Consider the following 17,864-nt stretch of genomic DNA (forward strand, 5'->3'; position numbering starts at 1 on the left):
GCTGTTTTGAGACCAGACTGTAGTGGAGATCTGAGAACCAAAACTGAAAACGTCTGCTGGCAGGTCTGGATGGAGAAGCTGGAAAGCAGCCTGGAGTTGCCAGCTGCAGATTTCTGGTGTCTCTGACTTAGCAGAATTAAATACAAGGAAATAAATCACAGGCAGCACTGCCTGCAGGGTCTAGAAGGAAAGCAAAGTGGCTGGGGTGAGGCAGGTGAGCAACCCCACTTCCCAGCATGTCTGTGGGCATGGCAGAAGCAGAAGAGTGAAGAAGGGATCTGCATGGCACAGAGGGGCCAGCTTTCAAGGCCCACGTAGGCAAACACAATGGCTTTTCTTCAGACAGAACTGCTCTATGAGCAGGAATCAATACCCTTCTGCAGAGCCTGCAAAAATGCTGACGGGTGTAAGTGTGCAGAGCTGATGCCGAGTAGGAGGTTTCTGGATGGAGCTATTGAAGAGATGGGCAGGACAGAGCAGGCGTGAGTGACGCTTCACACAAATGCTGGGTGCTGGTGTGGATCTTACAGTGGCAGCAGAAGGCACAGGGGCAGCTGAAGATCGGATCAGGCAATGGGGAGTGGGTTGAAGACCAGTGGAAATTCATGAGCAATCATGTGTTATAGGGCAGAGCAAAGTGATCGTTGTAAGATGGGCACTCAGCTGTTTGCTGCAGGAAAGTTGTCCCTTTGCTGAATCAGCCCTGACTCTGGGCTAATCCATAGGCAGAAGAGACATTGCTACCTCCTTCCCCAAAGGAAGGACTAAAGGCAGGCGCCAGGGGTCTGACAGGGCAGCAGGACTGGCAACCTGGCCTGGGAGGAGCCAGCAAGGTCTGTAGGGCTTAAGAAGCCATCTCCAAGATCGTTGTTTAAAATGCACACACATTTTCTCATCCTTTTCTCTGGAAAGGGAACCCACCAAGACAAGAGACTGTTTATGATGAAAGTTAGTTCTGGGCTTCTATGGGTAAGGGCAGCTGCTGTGGGCAGTGTGAGCACCAGTGCACTGGGTAAAGGTTTGGTGTGCAACCTCAGCCCAGAGACCTGGTTGTTCACCCCTTGGAAATGCTGTGGAGCTTTGCAGGTGTGCTGGAGTGTCCAGTGAAATCAGGGCTTTTGGTGTGAGTACGCCAAGAGAAGGGAATAATTTCCCTTTCCCCAAGGGGTGCAGAGTTTCCCATCTGGGGGCTGCACATTGCTGATACGTACCAAAGTGGCAGCCTGAGGAAAGGGAATCTCTTCACTGGGGAAAAAACTTTGGCTTTGGAGTCAACTGGCTGCAGCCCCTCTGTTAACTCTGCCACGCTGACGCTGTGGGTGGCTGCACTTCCGTAGGGGCAGGTGGGTACCACACGTCCTCCTTGGCTTCACGGCACTGCTGTGCCAGCCATCATCCCCATCCCCTCTCCACTTTTATTTCTCTTGACCCCCGTGTTCCCATCAGCCAGTTTTAAGCAAGCCTGCCACCAAGACCATAATCGGTTCCCATGTCCTCCTATTTATGCTCTCACCCAGCAATTTGCGCAGAGCTGTCGAGCTCTCTACTCATAATTGACAGGGGAAAGCAATCTGCTTCACAAGAGGAAACATCTCCACCGGCTGCTGGATCTGAGCAGGCTATTTCCCATAATGAGGATGAAGTAAAACAGGATCTCACTAACAGCCGCGGATGTAGCTGAGCCCTCATTACTGCAGGCGCAGAGGTGCTGTTTGGGACATAATTAAGAGCTTGATATTTGGAGTGCAGTGTGTCGCACTGTCCTTCCCATGCTGCTGCCTCATAGCAAGGCAGTTAGAGCCAAGTGCTCCTCAAGTTTGCTCGAGTCTCAGCTCCCACAGTCCAGGCTGCAGGAGGGGCAGCTTGGGGAAAAGGGAAAGCTCTTTTCTTTCTTAAGACAGTTGTTTCTCTCCTTGCAGAGGGTGACCGTGGCAAATTTCAGCCTTAGCACTGGAAAGCAGCTGCCAATGGCAATGGCTTGCACTGTCCCCAGCTGGAAAAGCAGCTTGGACTTGGTGTTGGCAGAATGTTTGCAAGTGGGTGTGCATCTGGGTGAACTGCACTGCAAATAGGGGATGGGAAGGGCGGGAATGTGGAGGGGAGAGTCCCCAGAGCACCTCGGCAGTTTCTGTCTCACACAGTTTCTGTCTCACACTGTTCCCGCCCGACAAGGCAAGGTGCCTGAGCCATGCTGAATGTCTGAGGTGCTGCACAAACTTTTGGGGGTGTTGAAGATAAGAGCAACCACCTCTGCTTGGACACTATCCATGTAGAGGAGAGCTTTCCCTCCAGGCTCTCAGGAAGGTAGCCAGTCTTATCTCCTAGAGGCCCAAACCCCACCAGCTGGATCATTCCCATGTCTTTCCTTCTGCAGGACTGTCACCTGGGCAGAGTCCTCTGCTACCACTGGGCTGAACATCCTCCCTTGGTAGCCTGCACAGCAATCAGACTGCCTTTGCTGGGAGCAGGCCCTCTGATTTGAGATTTTTTTGGGGCAGGATTTAGTAAAATCATTGAAAAACCCCATGTTTTGTCCTAGCACCTTGAGACCTGTAGCAAGACCTGTTCCAACCTGGCCCAGCACAGGATGCTGCCTGACACAGCTGGTGGTGAGAGCTACCCCAATGCCCAGCACGTGTGTGCCCAGGGACACGGAGCTGGGTTCAAGCCACTGATGGTGCTGCAGGGAAGAGCTGGAGTTATTTGCTAGCAGAGACTGTACAAATCCCATGCATAATTCAGCTCTGCCATACAAATCATCCCACCAGTAAAAGCCTTTTCAGAAAGCACGATTTGATTGCAACAAACTTTGACCCAAATGTGCTGCAGCCGACAGCCCCGTATGACAGGTTTTAAACTTTTGCCGTCACTTCCTTCTGAGAGGCAGAGTGAATCTAGGTCACCCTCCCTTGCTTGTTTGTAATGAGGCTAATTCTGATTTCATTCATGTTGCATCCTTGAGTTTGAGATGAGGGGGGAAAAATGGGAGATTTGAAAAGGCAAGTCAGCCTCAAAGTCATTCTTCCTAAATCCCATCTTGGAGCAAAGGAAGTGGTTTGATGTTGCGTCCCAAGGCAACATTGATGGTGTCGTTTAATATTCAGGGTAGAAAAGGAATACAAAGTTTTTCTTCTTTCCCTTTTTATTTAGATTGCAGTGTTAAGCAGTTGAGCTGAATGAACAGGCCTGTGTCCGCAGCTTTTTGGGCGATTAACAAAAAGGCCTATTCTGGGTGAGTGAGCTGTGAGCTCTGCATGAGGCTGCTGCTCCAGGGACAAAGAGGGGAAGTGGCTGAACACGAGGTTATTAGTTTGTCTGGAGTTTCCAGGCAAGCACGACGGCACAAATAGAGCCGCTTGTTTGTTGATCTGTTCTGCGAAGGCAGCTCGGGGCAAGCTACTGTACTCATCTGTTTATTGCTGAAGCAGCCAGTGCTGTTTTTCCCAAGACTGGGATTCTCCTACGCCATGTGCAGGACGGCTGTGCTGCCTCTGCAGTAAACAGCTGCACAGTCCAAATGGACAAGAAAAAGTTTGGGAGAGAGGAACTACCGCTGTATGTGTTTGGCTAGAGAGCTGCAGGTGGATAATGGTGATTCCCTCTCTGATAATGGTTTGGAAACAACTCTGCTTCCCAGACACATGCTGGATTTAAGGACAGAATTGAGTTATTTGCTCTGGGGAAACCACTAACCTGCCCCATGATCCTGGTGGTCCCTGTGCTCCTGGTGCCTGCTTTTGCAGGGAGGGAGTTACAGATCAAAGACACCTTGCCTGCACCCTGCCTGCAACTAAGTCAGCATAGAAGTTCAGGGGGAGGTTTCCTGGTGCCCTGATTTTCTGTCTTTCTGCTTTATTCTCATGTCTCTTCCTTGCTTTGAAGTGGGACACCAAGGCACCTTTGAATGAGCTCATGTTGGAATTCTGGATTTTCCATCCTGGTATTCCTTATCCAGTGCTAACCTACCTGTTCTAGGGAATGCCCAGGGGGCCACTAATTATTTTGGTAAGCATGAGGAGTTCCCCAGGTCCAGCTAAAGGGAATGGGTATGTCACTGTCACTTATCAGGCTCAGTCAAAATAGCAAGACAAATTGGCCTTAAATATGCCAAATTCTGTAGAGTAGTATTTGTGGAGAACAGCCATTGTCTTTGTATATTTGACAAAAGTTAATTGTCTCTGTGACAAAATCAGTGTAGTAGTCAGCCTCTCCCTGTATAGGAGGAGAAAAAAAATCCTTCATTTATAAGCGATTCATTAAGTAGCATTAAAGCTGTCTCTGAAGACAAAATAATCTTTTTAAAGAGGACTCATGGTAGTGAGAAGGAAGATTAATGCCTCAGCTATTTTTCAATTATGTAAGCTTTCATTTATTACAGTATACCTGGATTAACTCTTACTAAGCTGTGTGCCCTGGTAGGTAGGTTTGGGAAGGGGGGGTGTTTTGTGCCCCTGGACACGAGGCAGGGGCACAGAGAGAGGGATGAACAATTCTCTGCACATAGCTGCTGTGATGGGTGTGAGTGGCACGGCAGGAGTGCCCCTCTCAGCCTCACCATTACCAAAGCTGTGACATTTTTGCACAAGGAGTGTGCATTTATGGTGCTTCAACATTTTACAGTGATTACATTCTACTTGATCTTCCTGTTTGCATACAGGTACACACCCTCCCCAGTGTAGTTTGGGTACTGAAGAGCTCTGGTTTCTGACTCTAATTCAGTTGCCTTCTCCTGCGATCGTGTTCATGATCCTTGCACAAGCAAATGAGCCTAAATTCTTCTAACACACTGGGGATACTCTTATTTCAGTATGATTTATGTCAGCGGTTTCCAGTAAAGTGTAATTAAAAAGGTCTTATTGATACCTCTGCCTTCATTTTTTCCCTTGCCACTGCCTCCTAGAGTCTTGTCTTAATTGAAGCAGTGAGGAGACCATTTAGCAGGAAGGTGGGAGGAAACAGCCTCAATATCATTCATCTAAATCACTCTAGTTGCTCACTACATCTATCAAAATTTCTTCTAAGTGTCTTATGAGAGATTAGTTGCTGCAACTGTGCAGATGTACACGTGCCTGGTAGAGCTCTGCAGGCCTTCCCATCCAGGGCACCCACACCAAGGTGTGGAAGAAGGCTGCTTTTTGCAGGTATAAATTATGCACCAAAATAAGTTGGGCAGCTTTGGTGCTTTTGCCGACACACCTGTATATAAAGTTCAGGTCCTCTGAAGTCACGTCCCAGCTCTCCACAGCTGAAAACCACCCGAGAGCATCTTAAAAGTGGTGCAAAAGCTGTCAGGGAAGAGCAGAGTGAAGGTGAAAGGTGCTGAAAGGATCTGTCCATATGAGCTGACCCTGCTTCTGCACCACAGGTAGGTCCTGAACACAGAGCAGCTGAAAGTCTGTGAATAAAATTATTTAGTTTACGCAAAACCTGCAAAACTATGCAGAATTCAGTGCAGAGTCAAAAGGAAGCCCAAAGAAGCTCAACTTCAAGCCAAAATGCTCTTTTACAATTTGAGAATTCAGGACTTTGATCATTACCTTTAAAAACTCCGTTTTTGTTTCAAAACTGAGTGGTCTCCAGCCACGGGGAAAAGGGAAAGAGACATTTAAGGCAGGTTGTCTCATCAAAGGTCTGAGTGCAGATGCGGGGCTGGCTCTGAACCCGCACCACCAGGCTGGGACAGACCCTGTTTGCTGCTGTTTTCGGCTGTGCTGTGCTGCTGCTTGTACTCTGCCGGCGGGGAATGAGCCATCAAAGCGTTCGCTTTCAGCTTTGTTATTGATTCACTCGACCGGGCAGTTGTAAAACCCCCATGACGGGTTGTGACACAGGCTCTATGTTTGCTTGGGCACTTTGACCTGCACGCAGAGGGGTGGCTTTGGGCCGAAGCCAGAGGAGGTGGCGATGGGCAGCCCCAGCGCCCCTGCCCTCTGTCCTGCCCCCACCCGGGCTCCAGCACAGCGTCCTAGCTGATGCTGAGCTGCCCTGCTATGGAGTCAGTCTGAGAGAGTTGGAGTTGTTCAGCCTGGAAAATAAAAGGTTCCAGGGACACCTTACAGCATCTTCCAGTACCTAAAGGGCTACAAAAGAGCTGGAAGAGAAACTGTAGATGCTCCATCCCTGGGAGTGTTCAAGGCCAGGTTGGATGGGGCTCTGAGCAACCTGGTCTTAGTGGAAGGTGTCCCTGCCCACAGCCAGGGGATTGGAACTGTGTGATCTTGAAGGTCTGTCCCAATCCAAACCATTCTACAGTTCCATATTATCCGTAAAACTTATGTTCTGATTTTGTTTTCTAAACAAAGCTGAGAGTTCATGTGGTTGCAGTATTGCGGCCACAGTCTGACCACAGAGGCTTGGTCTCTTCTCGCTCATGCTGGTGTGGAATGAAACACAGAATGTGCCGGGAAGCCCCAGCCGCGGGTCTGGGCTGCGGGAATCCCAGCTGCGTGCTGTTTTCCTGCGGCTGAGAAGCGTGCCAGGGCGCTGGCTCGAGTTTAAATTGTTGCTGAGGCTTCCGCATCGCACACATTGCAACCGGTAAAAGGTATTACACCGAAAGCGAATGGTATATTATTCCGTGGTTGAAAAAAGTCCCTGTGGGGATGGGTTTGCCTCGGGGGTGGCTGGCTGGGAGCGGAGCCGCGGGGCAGCGGGAAACACAGGCAGAGGGAAATACGGGCAGAGGGAAAGACGGGCAGAGGGAATCCTTCAGCTACTCGGAAAACGTCCGAGGGCGGGAGCGTCCCGGCAGCAGCGCAGGCTGGAGGCGCTCCCGGCCGGCCGGGAGGGTGATATGGGCGGGCGGGCGGGCGGGCAGGGGGTTGGCGGGGCCGGTCGGCCCGAGCGGCCGTCGGCGAGTCCCCCCCGGGGGTTGCGGGGGGTCCCCCCGCCCCGCGCTTGCCGGCGCGGCCGCGCGGGGTGGCGCCATCGGCCCGGGAGCGGCGCGAGCCCCCGCGCACCGCGAGCCCCCGCCCCGGGCAGGGCGGCGGCGCCGCGGGAGAGGGGGGCGGCGGGGTAGCGCCCCGGGACGGCGCCCGCGCGGGGCCTGGGGTGCGCTCCTCCCCGCGCCGGCCCGGCGGGGAGCAGCTGCCGTTCGGGGCGGGAGGAGGAGGGAAGGGGCCCGGGGCGGCTGGGGCGGCGCGGGCAGAGGCGCGCATGAGCCGGCCGGGAGCAACGGGAGCTGCCCGGGCTGCCGGCTGGAGGGGGCCGGCGGCGGGGGCCGCCCGGGCCTGGCGGGCGCCGTGCTTATCTTCACCATTCGTGGTGAGACGTGCTGGGCAACGCGCTGGTCATCCTGTCGTGCTGCGGAACAGAAGCTCCGCAACCGCCGGTGAGCGCGGGGCGGGCGCGGGGGCGGCGGCGGGCGGAGCGGAGCGGAGCGGCCCCGCACGCGCCCGCGGGCTCCCGCTGCTCCGGCCCCGCACGGCCCGCGGCCGTGGTGGCGGGGCAGGAGCCCGCGGTGCGGGCGGCGGGTGCAGGACCGGCAGCCCCGCAGCGGAGCCGTGGAGAGGCATCTCCGGCTGGGGACCCCCGGGTCCGAGCTGCCCCCGGCGACGGCGTCCCGAGCTTGCCGGGGAGCGGAGCAGCACCCGCCCGTGCTGTTCTCTCCGGTGAGCGGGCTGCCGTCGGGTTCCCGGCTCGCTCTCTGTCCGTCCCGTCCCGCTGCTGCTGTCCTCCGACTTTTCGAAACTTCTGTCCCCCAGAGGCAGCTGCACGTGGAGGAGCCCGAACTCAGGTAAAACCCACGTCCCTCCACCCGACCCGCGCTGGGAGGAGCGGGGCAGAGGCGCAGGTGAGAACTCCGAGTGCCGTGTCAGGTGCGGAGGAAGAGCGCTCGGGTTTTTGAGACGAGTCCATTACAACGCTGAACACTTGCTTTTGTGTTCCAGCCTTGCAAATGTTTTAGTATTTTCATCGTAAAGCTGCGACGCTGAAAGCAGAGTAAGATTTTACATGATTTTTTCCATGGGTAATTTAGAAGTCTGCTTTGAAGCCTTATGTATTAACCTCCCTAATGAATTAATCCAGGAAAATTGTGCAGTGGATACTATTAAACGTCTTTAAGAAGGCTTTATGGTTTGAGGGTGTAAATTTTTTTTCCTTCAAAGTCTTGTTATTTTAACAAATAGTACTGGATATCAATTTTAGCAAAGTAATATTGGATGTAAGTTGCTCTGTAAGGAGTTTCAAGTAGTGTGTTGCTTAAACTGTACTGTAGCATATGTTTTGCTGAGGAGTACACCGCTGTCTGCTTTTATAGAGAAAGACATAAAATGACCTTCAGTTTCATAGCTTGTAAAGTGGTTTTAATGAAATATCTCCAGTGTTCATGATGTGTTGTAAGCATTTTGAGACGCTGATCTCTGTCTCTCTCGGTCCTCCCTGACTGTGGAGTAACTCAACAGAGTTCTGTAAAAGTACCTGATGGGTAAGGCTGACGGGACAGTTTGTCCCAGTGCCTTTAATATTTGATTGATTCATTAATGATAGGTAGTACAGAAATGGCCATTGGCTTGAGCAGGTGAGTTGCTCTTTAACTGGTACACAAAACGCTGCCCCTAGTACCCACAGTACACAGACATGCTGTACTGGGTTTATGAGAAATTTAGTATGGTTGGAAAAGGTATTTGCTGTTCCCTTCAGCTTTGCTTTAAAATGTGGGTGTTGCAAGCTTGTGATCAGTGGTTCTGGGAAAGAAAAAGAGACACCCTTCCCTTCTCCCAAGATAACTAGTGGTTAATGTTATCTGGCTGGTTGGGAAGCAAGCAGATTTGAGTCTATTAACTGCTTTTATTACCTTCAAACTGTTAATCGCTTGAATGTGTTTCTTGTTTTAAGACTGCCTCTGCTGTGAGTTGAGTTAAAGTTCTTGTGGAAGTGAAAAGAGCAACTTTCTCTTGAAGTGATCATGGAGATATTTTCCAAATCTTAATCCTTGTCAGTAGCTTGTTGTCTGCTCTCCATACAAGCTATCAGGGTGTATGAGTAAAGCTAACACAAGTTGCTCACCTTCCTGATCTGAGGCTCTTGTTGCACACAAAACTTGAGTGTCACTAGTGGGGAATTCAGTGTGACAGGCTTTGAAGCAGTGGTGTCAGGAGACCCATCCTGCTTTATTCACCTGAGTTCACTTCTGCTTCTCCTTCAGTCACAGCCTAAACTGGGAATGCCTGTGCCCAATCACTAAGGGTTCAACAGCAGAAGGGTGACATGGTCAGGTTGATGGTGATGGTCTGAAGTTCAGTAAGATTAAATGTCTAACCAGCGTCTAACTGTTGTCTTTTTGCTGAGAAGATCATGTGTGTTTAGGATGTTCAGACAATACTGCTTCTCTCCATGTTGGGAAAAAAGCAGTCTGTCAGCCTTCTTGGACCCAGGACAAAAAGTCAGGGATCTCAGCTCAGTTCATGCTCCTCCTGACATGTGAACAGCCACGTGAATGAGAGGGGCTCAGTTGGAGCCCGGCAGCCAGTTTGAAGTCCTTTGGACAAAGAGTTTATCTGCTCATGTGCAAACATACCCTAAGCCAGTTCAATAAATGAAAAGGGCACCTGTGATGGCTGTGTCAGCTCTTGTCAAATCCTGGAAGCGCCAAGCTTCGTTCCCTCCATTTCTGGAGCAAGCCCATGCAAGGTTGTCCAGCTGGACCTAAAACTGCATTGGCAGGATAAGCTGTGTTCAGGCTGGGATGTGTAACTGGCACTGCTTCAGTAGCCGTGGTGGGTGATCACTCTTGTGAGGATGGGGTTTTTGGTCCTTTCCCCTGGACTTCCCTGCAGTACATGTCACATTTCGGCATCTCTGCTCTGCACGCAGCTGCAACGGGCAGAGTACGAGTGTGTCTGTAGGGCAGGGTCTCATATCAGCAGTTGCCTGGAGCTGAATGAGGAGAAGGAGGTGGGCGGTGCTTGTGGGCAGAGGAAATCGGGATTCACTGAAAGCCACAGGCTTCCTCTGTGATGGACAGTTCGCGTTCAGTCAGTCTTGCTGGAGAACTGCTGGCGTTAAACTTTCCTACATTCAGCTACCCGGACACTTGTAGTTGTTTGTGTGGTCAGAGAGGTTCAATCAAAGCTGCAGGCTTTGGTCTGTATGTTCACAGTGCAGGACAATTATGTGATTGAGGGTGAAGGGCGTGGGAAATAACTCTGCTCCTCTGGCAGGAGAGATGTCTGTCTGTCTTTATGGGAGAGGTGAACTTCTATGGCAATTGAAAACTCTGACAAACCTGGCCACCCTGATATCCCTGCTCTGGGGGAGTTGGGAAGCAAAAGAACTCCCCTGTAAAACTTACCAAGAGAAATCACATTACTCCACTTTCCATGTGGGAAGGTGTAAGGTATGTTGATGTGTCCAGTGTTGTTACTGGAAGGTGCTCAGAGTGCTGAGCACAGATTAGGACCCAAGTGGGAAATAATATGAGTGAGCCATGTATTATGTGGCACGTGCAGGATCAGGACCAGCCAAAGGCTGCTGGCATGGCTGAGTTGACAGCTTTCCATTTCTGCCTCTGGCTAGCTTTACAAGTGTGAAAATCAGCACTAAAACCAGCCAATGTTTTTCAATGAGTTAGCCTGCTCCCTGGGCAGAGGCTCTGCAATACCCTTCTCTAGCTCTTCTGAACTCACTGCAAACTTAGGCACACAGCCCAAACATGCATTCCCTGGAAACCCACGTCTCCCAGCAGTGCTGCTGCCTGGAGCTTTGTGTGCAGAGAGCAATTTCTGCTGCCTCATGGGCCCTTTTCCCTCTTGGGAACGTCATCTCTTGGGGGATCCAAAACCTCTGTGGGGGCAGGCAGTGCAGGTATAACTCTAACGAGGTCACTGGGCTCAACTGGCTCTTAAATCCTCTGGATATACACTATACACTGCTGTTTGCACAGTGTGGGGGATTTTGTTCTTGGGCTGTCACACCAGCCAAAGTCAAGCGTCACACAGAAGTCTGCGTGTATTATGTCAACACAGTTACCTTTGTCAGCCAAATGCAAACTCTCAGAAGAAACACTAGATCCGTTTGACAAGCCCTCCAGCCAGAAAACTGTGTTGACTAACAGGAGTTGTGTTTCCACCCCCTGATTGCTGGCTGCTCCCTGCCCTGCCGGGAGCATGGGCAGGGTGACCAGCCTGCACTTCCCGGGTCAGCCGTTTGCCCTCTGGAAATACTGGCGCAGTGCTAAGTTTTTGTTTGCTTGAGCGGGGTTTTTTATTTATTATTCCAAGACCTCTGGAACTTCCTGGCTGGCCTGGGACATGTTTCTGGTGTTTTGTTTTGGTTTTTTTTTTTTTTTTCTTTTAAGTCAGTGTTGGGAATTTGGTGAGCTCCTTCATATGCTCTGAGTGCAAGTTTTCTAGCTACAGATGTGAAGGATGGTTAGCAGATGGTGTTGGGTATCTTCCCAACTGACTTTTCAGAGAATTTTGCTTCTATAGCTGAGATTTAAGTCATCCTTATTTACAAAGATAAAAAGTATTGCTTATATTTCCACCATCTTGTATATCAGGATACTTTCACTTTTTTAGCATCAAGCCTATTGTATTGATAAATGGTTGCTTTTTTTCCTGATGTACCTATTGCCAGTAGTTATTTTGATATCTTTTAGCTTTCTTTATTAAATGTGTTGATTTCTAGCTCTAATTTTATAGTGAGTTCTCAATTTGTTACATATTTATTTTTAAATTTGTGTCTTGTCTTAAAAAATTCTTATTTTAAACCACATAAACATTTTTTTTAAACATAGTATTGCTGGTTTTGGTGCGAAGGAGGGCTCTACTAAGGCATCTTTAAACATTTCCCAATAAGGATTGTCACAGTTACTTATATTTAGGTGTTTTCTCTCAGTTATTTTTGTTTGATTGTTTCTAGTTTTGGGAAACTGACCTTTTAGAGATGTTGTGTTGGACCATGTTCTGTTTCCTTACCTCAAATGCAGTTGAGAGCTCTGATTGGTTTTCTTTCAGCTACTGCAGGATTTCCTTGTCCTAGAAAGCTATCTATATGTAGGTGTGTTGAGATTTATTTTTTTTTTTTAGCACCACAAACCCTCCAGCATCTGCCACAAGCCTGAAATTACATCTCTTCTTGCTGTAGATTGTGGGTAGATGCTTCAGGAGCTGCTCATCTGTTCTGCTGATTCATTTGTCTACAGCAGACTCCCACCAGTGCTGCTGATGTACCCAGCCTCTGGCCCTCTGAAGTGTGGGGGACCCTGCCCAGGTGGCTGGGTTTTCGGGGGGGCTCTGCTGAGGGAAATGTGCTGTTTATTGATTAAACAGTTTGAAGGTTGCAGGGACTCTGGGGTCTTCCCTTCCCCACTCGCTGTGTCCTCTAGTGTGGGAGGGGGACACCCGGCATGCCCCCAACTGGGATGGGTACCTGTGACATCCAACGGATGAGCTGCTGACAAATGGTCCCACTGGTTCTTCTCTGCTGTTGGTGGGGGATAATCCATGTCAATGTTCTCTTTTAGCTTCGTTGTTGACTCACCCAGCTGGTCGGTGATGAATTTGCCGTATCAAGCTGACTGTCAGTGCTGCTCCCTGTGCCACCAACCATGGGAATGGTACCTGCAGCATTAGGGCTGCTCTGGAGAAGCCTGGCTGGGGCTGGGCTGTGGGGTTGGTGCAGAGAGGTTGCTGGAAGTGGTCTGTTGTGGGGGGTGTACCTGAGTGGGCTCTGGGAGTGGCAGAGCAGGAGTGCAGTTGGGGATGTGTCGATCCCTCCCTGCATCCCTCTGCTGCAGCCCCCTGCCCCCATGGCAGGCAGGTGCTGGAGTGGTGCCATTGGCTGCAGGAGGTGGGAGAAGCAGGAGTGGCAGTAGGATGAAACCTTTGACAAAATCAATTTGGATTAAGGTGAAGAGTGAACTTCAAGCATAATAGCAGTGCAAAGTGGGGAACAGTCTTGATCTGTCTTTTTCTAGAAGGTAACTTGCATAGTGAGACACAGGCATGTCCACAGCTTGGTCCATGTCAGAGCTGTCCAAGAGGTCCATGTCCAAGCTGATGTGGAGAGGTCTCCAACAGCATCACCTTCAGCTGTTCCAGCTTTGGTGAGGGTTCAGGTTGGGTTCCCACCCAGGGCCTGGCACATCCCTCCTTCCAGCAATGCTGCACTGGGTTTCTCCTGGGCTGTGGGAGCAGCGTGGTGCCCAGAGTGCTGAGGAGGAGGCTCAGAGCCACCATCCTGCTCAGAGTGGCATTTGTGACCCTGTTCTCTGCTGCTCCCATGCTGTGCTCCGGGAGCTCTGGAGGAAGCAGCAGCTCCCTCAGGCATGAGCAGCTCCTGAGTTGCTTTGGAGTGCAGTAGCTTCAGAAGTATTTCTAAATTGGTCCTTCATGCAGCTCCATAGGGGTTCCCAAGGGGATTCCATCCCCTCAACTCTGTGAGGTCAAAGCCATCGATATTTGGGTTTGCTTCTTTTTTTTTTTTTTTTCTATTTTTGTTTTTCGAGGAAAAAAACCCCTTCATGTAATTGCAAGTATTTTAGGAGTGTTGGATCTCAGGAGCCCCTTTATGAAAGTTTGTGTAACTTCCAGCAGATATCTCTGCTCTCCCTACTCCCAGGTGTTGGTTTTCAGGACAACCCCAGTTTGGAGCAGGACTTGGACACAGCATTGTAACTTGTGGGTGTGTGGCTGGGGAGTGGAGTTGAAGCACTGTTAGTCACTCAGTAAGTCAGCAGTACTCAGCATGCACTTCAGGTGTACCAGTGGTTTAAGAGCCAGATGGTATGTGGTCAAGTGAGTGATTATATGATAAATACATGGTTTGAGAGGAATGAATCAGGTTTCCACTAGAAACAGTAATTCTGGCATTTCTGAACTGAGGAATATTTGTCTTTGCAATGTTTAACAAAAATTCTGTTACACACATAGGTCTCTATAAAGTTACTCACAAATTAGTTGAAACAAAAATCCTATAATTAGTCAGATTTTCATCTTGTATCATGTAAAATAATACCCAGCCTACCCAGGAAGGCCACCCTATGGACCTTTGAACAAGAGAGCAAGCCAGGTTCAGCCCAGTGCTGAGCTCCTGTTCTCCCTTTCTCAACCCTTCCAAGCCCTTTGCCCTTCCCTGTCTCTAGCAAAGGTTCTTCTTTTTCTCTTTTCAGCCCCAAAGGACATTGCTGCCCTAGGACTTGATGTTCCTGGAATTTTTGGAGAGCCAAGTAGTTAATGGTAAATAATTAATTACGTTGCAGACAGTCCTTCAACATGAGCTGGAACGCGTTTTGGGAAGGGAGAAGGTGGGCATACCGGCCCAAAGTAACTGTTCCCTGTGATTAATTAAAAGGCTCAGAAGTATCATCTAATAGCCTATAAAGAAAATGGAAATTAATTTAGGGATGAGGTTTGTGTGCTTTTTTTTTTTTATTTTGTTTGCATTTTGTTGTTTGCATTTTGTTTGCTTTTCCCTCTCTGCTGAAATACCCCTGCCCAGCCTTTTTAGGGGTTTACATTTGCCCTCACAATGCATTTGTCAGCACTTGGTTTTGGGGCCTCTGTGGGCCAGCAGAGAGTCCCTGGCTCAGAGGAGAGCAGGGTCACAGCAGCCTTGGCAGGAGGGATCCAGGCTTCCCTCTCTGCTGGTGAGGGAAGAACTGATGAGAGCTGTGTTTTTAGGCATGCTGATAGAGGAGGGAAGGTTTGGGGGTGTCAGGGAAGGCATGTGAGGTTCCCACTCCTGTTCCTGAGGGAACAGTGGGACAGGGATGGCAGCGTGATGGCACTTCCCTTGTGCTGCTGTCGGTTTTTCTTGGCCGGTTCCTAGGAAAATGGATTATACCACATTCAAAATATTCACTACTGGATTTAATAATATTGCAAAAATAACTTACATACAAAAATGTATTTCTTTCAGAACCTTATGGTATTCCATGGAAATGCGTTCTGTTTATCTGCCGGCGTTGCCAAGCATGTACTCCGAAGCCAGTGTTCATGCAAGTCATCACTCTTTTAAACAGAATACAAGAACAATAGCCTGTGTCATTAGCTTGGCCCCGTGCTGTCTGAGGACAGTGGCTGTGTGTTGTATCATTCCCTACCTGCAGCTTTTCACTGAAGTTGTCTGGGTCATATCTTTGTGTTGGCATCGCCAGAGAGGCGCCCTGGGGAGCAGAGCCAGGGCTGAGTGGCTGGGAAGCCTCCTTCCACCACTACACCTTTGCCAACTTAGTTTGTTTTTCAGCCTCTGCACCTATAGAGACTGTTCTTCAGTCTCTGCATGTCAAGGGCCTTCCTCCTCATCCTTTCTTTGGAGATGCTCTGGAAGTTTCTGGACACTGCCTCAGTTGAGGAGTAGCTGGGAAGGTGGTGAAGGTCTCTCAACCCTGTCCTGATGTCTTCTCTGCAGAGCTGAGTGAGCCAGCCCAAATAAAAGCAAACCCCAGTCCCTGGGATTGATTCCTCAGCTGAATGAGGTAGCCCAGCCTTACAGCACCCCTAGGACAGGCCTGTGGCTTCTCTGCGTTGTCAGGGAGGAGGAGATCAGAGCTGAAATTCAGGAAGAGTTTGGCTAGTGGTGCCACGAGGATGTGGCATAAGGAGCATTAACTTCACCTCAAGTGTAGTAAACACTCTTTCCAGTTCCTGGTACAAAGATTAAAAGCAAGGCATGGAAACAAAAATAACCCTGGAGTAATCTTCCAGTAGCATTTGGAAGAGTCTGGAGCTGGCAAAGTTAATATTTGTGCTTTCCTCTCAAGCTTCCCTCTCATCTCCACTCTTCTGACTCTTGGTGGAGGGCAGATCATGCTCTCACGATCAGTATCTGTTAATATCTGACTGAAAGTATCTGTCTCTTTTGAGGTTTGCACTGTTAGCTTATTTACAAATGGCCAGTATGATCTCAGCAGCTCGATAAACAGCAGGGGCAAAGATCATGGAATCATAGAATAGTTTAGGTTGAAATGGACCTTTAAAGGTCATCTGGTCTAACCCCTCTGCTCTGAGCAGGGATGTCCTCAACTAGATAGTTATTCAGAGACCTGTCCAACCTGACCTTGAATGTTTCCAGGGATGGGGCATTTACCAGCTCTCTGGGCAACCACTTTTGGTGTTTTACCATCCTCATTGTAAAATACTTTTTCCTAGTATTTAATCTAAATTTACCCTCTTTTAGTTTAAAACCATTACCCCTTGTCCTGGTGCAACAACACCTGCCAAAAAGTCTGTCCCCATCTTTCTTGTAGACCCCTTTAGGTACTGGAAGGTGATCTAAGGTCTCCCTGGAGCCTTCCCTTCTCCAGGCAGAACAACCCCAACTCTCTTAATCTTTCCTCCATAGGAGGGGTGTTCCAAGATGAAGATGATTTAAAGAGTTAGCTGTCCTCTGCTTTCCATCACTAGTTCTTTCTATTTTCTTTCCAGCCTTTCCAAAAATATTGGCACCATCTCTGGGGTTTTCAGTGCTGTGCTCTGCAGGGAGAAATTAGGCTTGAATGAGGTATACTGGTCCCTTTTGTGTAAGTAGATGTTGTCAAGGCAGAGATTATATCTTGGCTTTTCCAAGGGAAGACTAGAAATGGTAAAAACCTCTTCTACCGTACCTAAGATGTGAGCATTAAGTCAATGGTGAGCTCTGCCTTTATGTCTAATGTCTTAAACAATCTTTTTATTAATCAAAACTGATTAGGCAAAATTATTTGGACTAAGTTGAAAGCTTGCTGACAAAAGTCTTTAGAGTCAGTGTAGCTGATAGGCACTGAAATGATCAGATATTGCAGTATGGATTGCAAGCTCTGCCGCTCTCATGCTCATCTGTAGGGGAGGCAGAACTGTGAGACGAAAAACACAGGTGTGACCTGTGCCAGCTGTGCCCTTGCACAGCACCCTGTGTTTTAAGGGTTCAACAAACCCAGCCTGTTGGAAGGTGCCCTTCTCAGATCACTTCTCGCCCAGGTTAGGAGTGGACTGAACATCTAGGCATAGGTAGTGCTCTTCTGGTCCTTAAGGGGTAGAATGAGAGAGTGGTTTTGTTTGGAAGGGACCTTAAAGATCATCTCATTCCATGCCCACTGGCACCAGTGTTATCCTCATAGGCAGTTTGTTAGGCAGTGCACTCATGTTGTTCCTGACAGGTGCTGATGAGCCAGTTCTTAACAACCCAAGACTTTGCTGGAGAGTTCAGAGGGCTCTGCTTTCAGGAGGACAAAACATTCCCTGCCTGCTCTAGATTCCTATGGAAAGGTGAGGTGATGCTGTCTGCCACCACCTAGCTCAAAGTCCTTCCAAAAGGCAAGTCAGGACAGAGGAGCTGGAAACTGAGAGAAAACCTAAGTGGGAAAACCAAGGTTTCTCATGCAAGACAGTGAGGATGTAAAACTGACTTGCCCTGCCTAATTAGGACAATAGACTAATTAAGTAATGAGAGAAGCCTTTCCAGTGTGAATGTACCATTGGAAGCCATTAATTAAAAGTCTTACTAAATCCCAGGTTAGGCAAAGCCTTTGATAATAGTGTGCAAGAGCAAGAAATAACCAGCATTGTGTCCCTTAGCACATACACAGCCTTCTCCGCCTTCTCTGCAGAGTTTTTAAAATAATAAATTTGCTTTGGAATAAATTATACAGATATGGAAACAGAACAGAGGGGAAGCAACAAACAGGGCTTACAAGGAGCTAGACTGTTTCAGTCTTGCTGTGGCAGCATCTGTTCTTCCTTACTGGTATTTTGACTCCAGTTCTCTCATTTGTTATTTCCTTTTTGAGACAAATTTCTCCCAGGAGAGGCTGGATTTCTTCTGATTGATTGTTAGCCTTACAAAACCAGTTGCTGCTGCTGGGCTGTTCCCATTGCTTTGACAGACCAGGCTTTTACAGTTTTATCTTTGAAAGTGATTCTTTTGCCCATTTGTAACAA

General features: G+C 49.1%; 1 protein-coding gene across 1 annotated transcript in view; it reads left to right on the forward strand.

The window, feature by feature from the left end:
* The first annotated feature begins 6,602 nt into the window (after positions 1-6,602).
* LOC103766630 (melatonin receptor type 1C) overlaps positions 6,603-17,864 on the forward strand; it is a 42,846-nt gene continuing 31,584 nt past the window's right edge. Inside the window, exons 1-2 of the mRNA XM_029959185.1 lie at positions 6,603-7,263; positions 7,616-7,735. Of these exons, the coding sequence (XP_029815045.1) occupies positions 6,603-7,263; positions 7,616-7,735 (781 nt within the window). The remainder of the gene's footprint in view (positions 7,264-7,615; positions 7,736-17,864) is intronic.

The sequence above is a fragment of the Manacus vitellinus genome, unplaced genomic scaffold (genome assembly GCF_001715985.3).
Source record: "Manacus vitellinus isolate BGI_N305 unplaced genomic scaffold, ASM171598v3 scaffold_19_pilon, whole genome shotgun sequence".
Taxonomy (NCBI): Eukaryota; Metazoa; Chordata; class Aves; order Passeriformes; family Pipridae; genus Manacus; species Manacus vitellinus.